Source organism: Eriocheir sinensis, chromosome 13, assembly GCF_024679095.1.
Source record: "Eriocheir sinensis breed Jianghai 21 chromosome 13, ASM2467909v1, whole genome shotgun sequence".
In the NCBI taxonomy this organism is placed as follows: domain Eukaryota; kingdom Metazoa; phylum Arthropoda; class Malacostraca; order Decapoda; family Varunidae; genus Eriocheir; species Eriocheir sinensis.
This window is the reverse complement of record NC_066521.1, coordinates 9776889-9786242: the sequence shown is the minus strand read 5'-3', so window position 1 is coordinate 9786242 and position 9354 is coordinate 9776889. Positions and strand designations below refer to the sequence as shown.

At 44.9% G+C, this 9354-nt stretch overlaps 1 protein-coding gene across 1 annotated transcript in view; it reads right to left on the bottom strand.

Annotated features, from left to right (window-relative positions):
- Window positions 1-2187: 2187 nt before the first annotated feature.
- LOC126997806 (uncharacterized) overlaps window positions 2188-9354 on the bottom strand; it is a 104386-nt gene continuing 97219 nt past the window's right edge. The window contains exons 5-6 of the mRNA XM_050859019.1: window positions 4579-4684; window positions 2188-3780 (exon numbers count right to left, since the gene is read on the bottom strand). Coding sequence (XP_050714976.1) covers window positions 3675-3780; window positions 4579-4684 — 212 coding nt within the window. The 3' untranslated portion in view covers window positions 2188-3674. The remainder of the gene's footprint in view (window positions 3781-4578; window positions 4685-9354) is intronic.

Here is a 9354-nt window from a genome sequence, read left to right as displayed (position 1 = left end):
TTCAGTTTTGAAAAGATACGAAAAATCTCTTAAATATAAGTAAGATTTGGATTAAATATAAGTAAGATTTGGATTACGTCTAAGTTTGCGAAGGGGTAAGATAGAGTTTTGGAATGATTAGGATATCAGTTTTCGAAAGATTAAGATAATATCGTTTGTTTTATGATTTATATATTAAGATAACATCTTTAGTTTTAGAGAGATAAAGATAATTTCTTTAGTTATGGAAGGACTATAAAAGATTTGGATATTATTTTTTTGTACTTTTAGAAATAGTATTACATTGTTTTTAGGCTTGCAAAGATTAAGATAAGGTTTTTAGATTCAGAAAGATGAAGATGTGTTTTGTTTTGGGAATATTGAAGTATCGTCCTGAGTTTAGAAGAGATGAGAATAACGTCATTAGTTTTGGAAATGTTGCGATAACGTCTTTAGTTTTGGAAAGACTGGGAGACTGTGTTTAATCTTGGAAAGAGTAAAATAACGTCTTTAGTTTTGGAAAGACTGGGAGACTGTGTTTAATCTTGGAAAGAGTAAGATAACGTCTTTCGTTTTGGAAAGACTGGGAGACTGTGTTTAATCTTGGAAAGAGTAAGATAACGTCTTTAGTTTTGAAAAGACTGGGAGACTGTATTTAATCTTGGAAAGAGTAAGATAACGTCTTTAGTTTTGGAAAGATTAGAATAAGGTATTTAAAAAACAACAACATTACTAGTAGTAGTAGGATACCTCCGGCCCGTGAGGCAGGACAGCGCATAGCCGTGACAGGGGAATGGTGTGTGGGGAAGGGTGACTCGACTCCTCCTCATACCTCGCACCGTAAGCCTGTATATAGTGTAATATTTGGTGTAAATACTATACCTCAAAACCATAGAGACATACTTCCCAAAGCACCGCTCTACCACGTTCTTCGAGGACTATTACACCCCGTAAGGCTTGCACCAGTTAACTCAACACAGCAACCCGAGTTTTGAGTGAACACCTGTCAAATTAATTACCTTTACATAAAATAGTGCTTAAACGGTAATATAAGTTAGTGTAAAAACGGCTAATATAGAAGTACTGTGTAAGGGTGACCTGAAGCTTCGCCCTGCTCAAACGTGACACACACACACACACACACACACACACACACACACACACTGTTATCACCTTCACTCTCCGAACCGGTCTCAGTTCGAAGGAGCCGGCCTCTCACTCACTGCTCGAACCCGCCTGTGTTCGAAGCACAGCGGCCTCTCACTCACTGTCTCGATCCATCCTCCACTCGAGACTCGTCCGCCACCATGACTATAGAGTCCAATCTCAAACTCAAATCAGTCTCACCGCCCCTCCTGACCCTTTCAGTACCTCGGAACGATCCAGGTGACAAGTAAGGTGAGCCAGCACAGCGCGCCCGAGACTATTCCTCTAGTTAATGTTGCCGTGTCCGCTGTAGTGTTCTTCCATTTATCTGTGTATTATAATTGTCGTTAATTGTAAGTGTTTGAGTGATTCTTGGGTGTATGAGAGATTTGCGTGTGATTGAACTGATGGGAGGGGAGGAAAGAGGTGGAGGGGAAGCAGTAAGTGAAGGGAAAGGAAACCAGGATTGGGAGGGAACTAGTGAGAAGGTAGAAGAGAAGGAAGCTGCATAATGAAGGAAGGTGAGCAGTTGTTACGTCTGCCAATCTGAACCCTTGTATCAACATTTTACCTCTTGACAACAACGCTCCATGCTTCATTGAATTACCTTCTCTTGGTGACGTAAAAACTGCCAGAAACGTAACAAAAAGAATCGTGGCAGCAGAAAAAATGGTAACATTTGTGCTAACCTTATTACACTTACTTAATGGAATTCTTGTTTAATAATATCAAAATTGCATTACCACGACTTTTAAAACGCTTTTGTCACACGTTACGCTCTTGGTAAAGTGTAAAATGTGTGTGTGTGTGTGTGTGTGTGTGTGTATTCTTTAAGGATGAATGTAAAAACAAGGCATATTTTTTATCATATTTTATTTGGAGTTTACATTTGTTATATGGAAAGATGAGTAAATAGTTACACCCATCACCACCACTACCACCACCACAGCCATCATCACCATCATCACCATCACCACCATTACCACTTCATCCCATCATCACCATCACCACCAGTCAATTATTACCATATCCTTCTGCACCACCACAGCTTGTAATCACCATCAACACCACAATCCATCAACACCACCATCACCACCGCTATCACCATCCACCACCACCACCACCACCAGCCCCACAACACGCACTAAGCCGCCATTAGTAAACAAGACATTTAACCCTTTCCCGCTAAAAAGACAGGTGTGATTTATATTCTGTCAGGTTAATTAGAGGCCCAAGAGTGCGATTTTTCCTCCCCGGTGAGAAATTGAAGGAGAGAAAAGGGAGGGGAGAGGAGGAGGGTGTAGAGGGTAAGAGGAAAGTGAAAGAAAATGGGTGGAGGAAAGTGAGGGAAGAGAAAGGTGTTAAGGGAAGTGAAAGGCAGGAATGGGAAGTTAAAGGAATGGGATGAAGATGTATAGGAAAATGAAGGGAAAGAGAATGGGTGAAGGAAAGGGAGGGAAGGAAAGGGGAGGGTGGGAAAGGTGTGCAAGGGAAAAGAAGTGAAAGGGAATGAGTGAAGGGAAAGTAGGGGTTGAGAGTGGAGGGAATGAAAGACAGGAAGTGTAGGAGAAAAGAAGGGAAAGTATGAAGCAAATGGAGAGAAGGGATGAAATAACGGGAAAGGAATGCAGGAAGTAGGAAAGAAAGATATGGAGGAGAATCAGGAAGAGGGAGAGGAAAGAAAAATAATGGATACTTAGAAAGAGATAGTGGGAGAGGAAAACAAAATGGGAGGAAACTGATGGGAAGGGAAGAAAGAGGTGGTGGAGGGGAAACAGTAAGTGAAGGGAAAGGAAACTCAGGAATGGGAGGAAACTAGTGAGAAGGTAGAAGTGAAGGAAGCTGTATACTGGAGGAAGGTGGGAAGTGAAGGAAGGTAGGAAGGGGAGGAAATAAAGGAAGTTGGAGGAAAGAAGGGAGTGGAGGAAGTAGGAGGGAAGGAAGCTGTATAATGAAGGTGAGAAGTGAAGGAAAGCAAGGAAGTAGGAGGGAAGAAGGGAGTGGAGGAAGATTAGAAGTAGAGGGAAGGTATAAATTAGAGAGAAGAGAGGAAAAAAGAGAGAAAATAGGAAGCAGAGGGAAGATAGGATGTGGTCGGAAGGAAGTGGAGGGAAGGAAGCTGCATAATGGAGGAAGGTGAGAAGTGAAGGAAAGCAAGGAAGTAGGGGGGAGGAAGGGAGTGGAGGAAGATTAGAAGTAGAGGGAAGGTATAAATTGGAGAGAAGGGAGGAAAAAAGAGAGAAAATAGGAAGCAGAGGGAAGATAGGATGTGGTCGGAAGGAAGTGGAGGGAAGAAAGTAAAGGTAGGAAGTGGAAAGAAGAGAGGAATGGGAAAGAAGAAAGAAAATTGAAAGAAGATAAAAAAATGTCGGGAAATGAGAAAGTGGAAGCAAAGTAGGAAATGACGAAGGGAAGGCAGGAAGGGGAGGAAAGGCAGGAAGTGGAATGAAGGAAGCGGAGGAGAGGTAAGAAGTGGATGGACTGGTATAGGGAAGGTATGGGTACAGGGTTGAGGGGGGAGGGGTCCGGTAAGGGGTAAGGGATGGGGGCTACACCTGGAGTATATATTCGTGCGTGGAGGCCGTGTCGGAGTCAGTGTGGGCGTTGGCACCGTCTTGGGGGGACGTGTCCAGCTCCTCCTCGAACCTGTCGGGGCTGCAGGGAGAGAGAGAGAGAGAGAGAGAGAGAGAGAGAGAGAGAGAGAGAGTTAATATGTTAATATATAGAAGAGAAGAAAAAAAAACATGTAAAACGTATGTGGCATTATTATTATTATTATTATTATTATATTATACTGTAATTATTAATGTTATATTTATTATAATATGATTATTGCATATATTATACTTTATTCTGAGCTGTTTAATGGCCGGAGATCCACCTGCAGTTCCTGGGCCATCCTCGGCCATTATTTCCTCAGGTGTTATCGGTTTAAATTATTGGAGTTCTTCCTTTATCCTTCATTTTTCCTCATTATTTTTCATATCCTTTCTTTCTTTTCTTTCTTGCCGCTTTAAAAAATATTCGTATTTTTTCGTCTTCCTAATTACTTGATTTAATTATTCCTGGCCTTGTGTCCTGTCTTTCACCCATTACCCTCTTACTTCATTTTTCATTATTTCCTTTGATATTTTTCCGTTCTCACCTGTTAGCTAATTATCTCCACATATATATTTACACCTTGGCATTCTTCTATTTCCGTCTTTGACAGTTTTTCTTTACGTATTAATTAAACATTAATTTCCTGGTTCTTTTCACGCCCATTGGTTTTTACCTTTGATATCTTTTCATACCATCTGTCTCATAATTACCGCACCTATCTGCACTTTTGATGTCACTTCCTTTTCATCTACTTATAATCACCTTACCTATTTCCACCTTTGACGTGTTTTATATCTCGTCTCCCTCATAATTACCTTACCGGTTAATACCTACCTTTCCTTTGGTTCTCACCTGTCGTAGGATTCCTCTCGGGACTCCAGCAGCGCCTCCTTCGTCTCCAACCTCCTACGGAACAGCAGCAGGAGGTGGAGGAGTCCCAGGACCAATAGTAGACCTCCTGCAGGAACAGAGGAGAGGTGGAGGAGATGGAGAGGTGAGTGGAGGAAGGAATATTGAGGAAGGGAATTGGGAAAGGTTGCAGAATTCGATGGAGTGGAAGAATGGAGAGGTGGAGGGAGGAAAGAGTGGCATCATATTGGACTTGGAGAGAGAACAGGTGGAAGGGGGAAGAGGAGGAATGAAGTGAAGGGGGTAAGTAATTGAGGGGGAGGGGTGGAGGGAGGGAGAGAAGATGAGGAGGCGTGGGAGAAGAGTGAAGGGAGGTAAAGGGAGTGAGGGATAGTGGAGAGAGCGGAGGAGGATGTGGAGGAGGTGGAGGGATGGAGAGGAGACGGGAAGGAGAGGGTGGAAGAGTGTGGAGGTTAAGGGAGGAAAGGATAGTGGAGGGAGAGTGAATGAGTGAGTGAGTGAGGAGGGAATGGCGGAGAAGACGGTTAGGACATGAGGAGTGGAGGAGGTGGAGATATGAAAGTGGTAAGTGGAGTTTGAAAGTGGAGGAGATGGAAAGCAGGGAGAAAAGGATGTGGAGGAATGGAGGAAGAGGCATGAGCATAATGAAAGGAAGGTGGAGCAGATGGAAAGGTGGAAGAGTGGGATATGAAGGAGATAAAGTGGAGGAGAGGAGGAAGGGGAGTGAGTATATCAAAGGAAATGTCGCTTGTGGTGGAGGGAAAGAGAGAGGAGGAATAGTTGAATGTGGAGAAGTGGAGGAGTGCGCGTGAGTATATTGAAGGAAAGGTAAAAAATAGTAGGTGGAGGAGCTGGAGAGAGTGGAGGAGCTGGAGAGAGTGGAGGAGCTGGAGAGAACATAAGAACGCAAGGAGTCTGCAAGAGGCCGGTCGGCCCATACAAGGCAGCTCCTGTACCCTCAACCCCACCTTACCTCACCATCTATGGCTTTATCTAACCTCTTCTTGAATGTATCTATGATATTGGCACCCACAACTTGGCACCCAAGCCTGTTCCATTCGTCCACCACTCTATTGGTGAACCAATTCTTGCCTATGTCTTTGTTGAATCTGAATTTGTCTAACTTAAAACCATTGCCACGCGTCCTACCTGGCTCTTTTACTCTCAAAATTTTATTGACATCCCCTTTATTAAATCCCTTTATCCATTTATATAGACTTCGATCAAGTCTCCTCTCAACCGTCGCCTTTCTAGAGAGTGTAGATTTAACTGCTTCAGCCTGTCTTCATAAGGCAAGTTTCTATAATTGTCATCATCCTCTATACATATTCTAACTTCTTGATATCCATTCTATAGTAGGGGGACCAGAAGTGAACTGCATAATCGAGATGAGGTCTAACTAGTGCTAAGTAAAGTTTGAGGATGACTTCAGCTCTCCTATTGCTCACGCTCCTTGAGATGAAACCTAGTACTCCTAAGTCTCTCTCACGCCCAGACCTGCTTAGAGGAGTGTCATTTAAGGAGTAATTGTGTAAGCCTGTAAGGGGTTATTCCTACCTACACTCAAATTGCTACACTTCCCGATATTGAATTCCATCTGCCACTTCCCCGCCCAATCATATAGTGTGTCAAGCTCATCCTGGAGAACGGTAGCGTCGCTGTCTGATTGGATTACTCTACCGATCTTGGTATCATCTGCGAACTTACTGACATCACTACTAATTCCTGTGTCCAAGTCATTGATGTAAATAATAAAAAGCAGAGGACCCAGCACTGACCCTTGTGGGACTCCACGCGTAACACTGCCCCATTCAGATTTTTTACCATTGATTTGCACTCTCTGCATCCTATCACTAAGCCACGCCCTGATCCAGTTCAAAACTTTCCCATCTATGCCGTGAGCCTGTAATTTTAGTAATAGCCGGTGATGAGGGACTTTGTCGAACGCTTTACTGAAATCTAGATACAATATATCATAGTTTTCATCTCGGTCAACCGCCTCGATTACTTTAGTGTAGAAAGACAACAGATTAGTAAGGCAAGATCTACCCTTTGTGAACCTATGCTGTGAATCATGAATTAAATTATGCTTTTCTAGATGGTCCCGAATGTTTCTGGCTATAATTGACTCCAACATCTTTCCTACAACTGATGTTAAGCTAATTGGGCGGTAGTTTGAGGTGGCTGACTTGTCTCCCTTTTTGAAAATCGGCGTCACATTAGCTACTTTCCATTGATGGGGCACATACCCAGAATTTACCGACATCTTAAAGATATCGGTAAGAGGGCCACTAAGGACTTCCTTGCACTCTAGAACCCTTGGGAATACTTCGTCTGGGCCCGGCGATTTGTTTTCTTCAACCTACCAATCTCATCCTGGACTACTTGCCTAGTGATGATCACATCCCTCGACTTGTCGTTCTCGTCGCCCTCATATACCTGAACTCTTTCCAGAATGGTTGTTAGATTTTCCTGCGTGAAAACTGAGAGGAAATAGTTATTCATCATTTGACTCATCTTCTCCATTCTCAACGAGCTCGCCCGTGTTTGTTTTCAACGGTCCAGTTCTGCCCCTTGTTTTCGTCCTGTACAATTTGAAGAAGCCCTTGGGATCGCTCTTGGCCTCGTTGGCTACCCTAATCTCATAATTTCTTTTTGCTAGGCCGGTGTTCTTCTTCACCGACCTGGCTAGCTCAACATACCTACCCCTGAGGTGGATTGCTCCGTTCTTTTTCCTATAAAGTCCTCTCTTCAAGCCTATCTCATGCTTGAGTCTGCGGGTCATCCATTTGGGGTCGTTATTTTCCTTCCTACGTGCTTGGTAAGGGATATGCTGTCTCTGACCCTCAGCAATTTCTCTAACTAAATTATTGTAGGTCATTTCTACATGGTTCCCCTGTCTTTCCGGTTCCAGCCCTGAGATCTGGCCCTCATCCAGCCCTAAGGTTTCCCAATTTACCTCCTCAAGGTGTCTTCTGAGCCCCTCATAATCAGCTCTTCTAAAGTCAGGCACCAACACAGGGTTGAGTTCATGGGTCACCGCCCAGTCTAATTTAAACCTAATTTCCTTGTGATCGCTGCCACCTAATTCTCCCCCAACATCTAGCTCGCTTATCATATTCTCGGTGTTAGTTAAGACCAAGTCCAGAATGTTGTTACCCCTGGTGGGCTCAGTTACTGTCTGCTTGAGAAAATTATCTTGTATTACTTTCAGAAAATCCTCAGATTCTAGATCACCCACCACGCTTTCCCAATCTATATTCCTGTAGTTAAAATCCCCCATTATGCAGACATTTTTGCTCCTGCTCGCCTTGCCTACCTCTTGCAGTAATATATCAGTGTCCTGCCTGCTAAGGTTGGGTTGCCTTTAAAGAACCACTAGAATTAGTTTGTCTTTCCCTTTGTGGACGTCCACCCAAACTGATTCTGAGTCGCCATTTGTTTTAAGAGTTGTAAGCGGAACATTTAAGTGTCTTTAACATAAAGTGCCACCCCCCCCTCCCCTTCTTCCCTTTATATCTTTGTGGAACATTTGATAACCATCTATTTCATACTCAGACATGAAGTTTTTGTTGGCAGTATCCACCCACGTTTCCGTGATAGCTATAATGTCGAATTTCTCGACACATGCTTTCCCCCTCAGTAGATCTATCTTGTTCCTGAGACTCCTACTGTTGGTGTAATAAGCCGTTAGCCCATCCTTTCTTATATCCTTTCGATTACTCCTGCGCCCCCTAGTCCCAGTCTGCGATGCATAGCCACTGATGACAGGCCCTCCCCCCTCGCCTACTCTAAAAAATCCTGTAGGGTGCTAAGTGATCGCTCGAGGGAGTCTGCGAGAACCTCCACCCCCTGGAGTGACAGTTGCACACCATCCTTGGCACACAAGGTGCCTTTCTTGTAGAAAAGGTCCCAATTATCAAGGAAAAGCCAACCATTTCGCTTACAGTGGGCCGCCAGCCTGCTGTTTACTGCTAAGGCTCTGGAAAGCCATCCCTCTCCCACCCCCCTCCTCGGCAGAACACCACAAACGGCCGGCCCCCCAAACCATGAAGTCTCTCACTTTAGCAAACGATTCCCTGAAGCGCCGAAATATATCTTCGCTACCCACCTTACTGATGTCATTACCGCCGACAGAAGACGATAGGTTGTGTCCCCACCCCCGCTAAAAATTCCTTCATTCTGTCAGATACGTGCTGGATGCGTGCCCCGGGAGAGCACACTCGAAGCCTATTTTCCTTATCTCTTGAACAAAAGTACCTGTCAGTGAACCTGACTTGAGAGTCCCCAACCACCAGTACTCTCCTCCTATTAACTTTGTCACTAGACGGAAGGGAAGCCGCTACAGGAGGAGAGGAGGAGGGCAAACAGGGGGAGGAGGAGAGAGAGGGAGGGAGGAGGAGGAGGAGGAGGAGGGGAGGAGGGAGAGGAGGGGGGAGGTGATGTGGTGGAGGACCAGGAGAGAGAATGCGAGGAAGAGTAGGAAGAGACGGAAGGGAGGGAAGAGGGGGTTGAGGAGGAGGGGAGAGGGAGGGAGGCGGGGGAGGAGGAGGCGGCAGGGGAGGTGGCGGTAGCAGAGGAGGGGGGAGGTGATGTGGTGGAGGACCAGGAGAGAGAATGCGAGGAAGAGCAGGAAGAGACGGAAGGGAGGGAAGAGGTGGAGGGAGGAGGAGGTGGGTGATGAGGGGGAGGGGAGGGTGAGGAGAGGAGAGAGAAGGGTGAAGGAGGAGGGGAAGAGGGAGATGTAGGAGGAGGGAG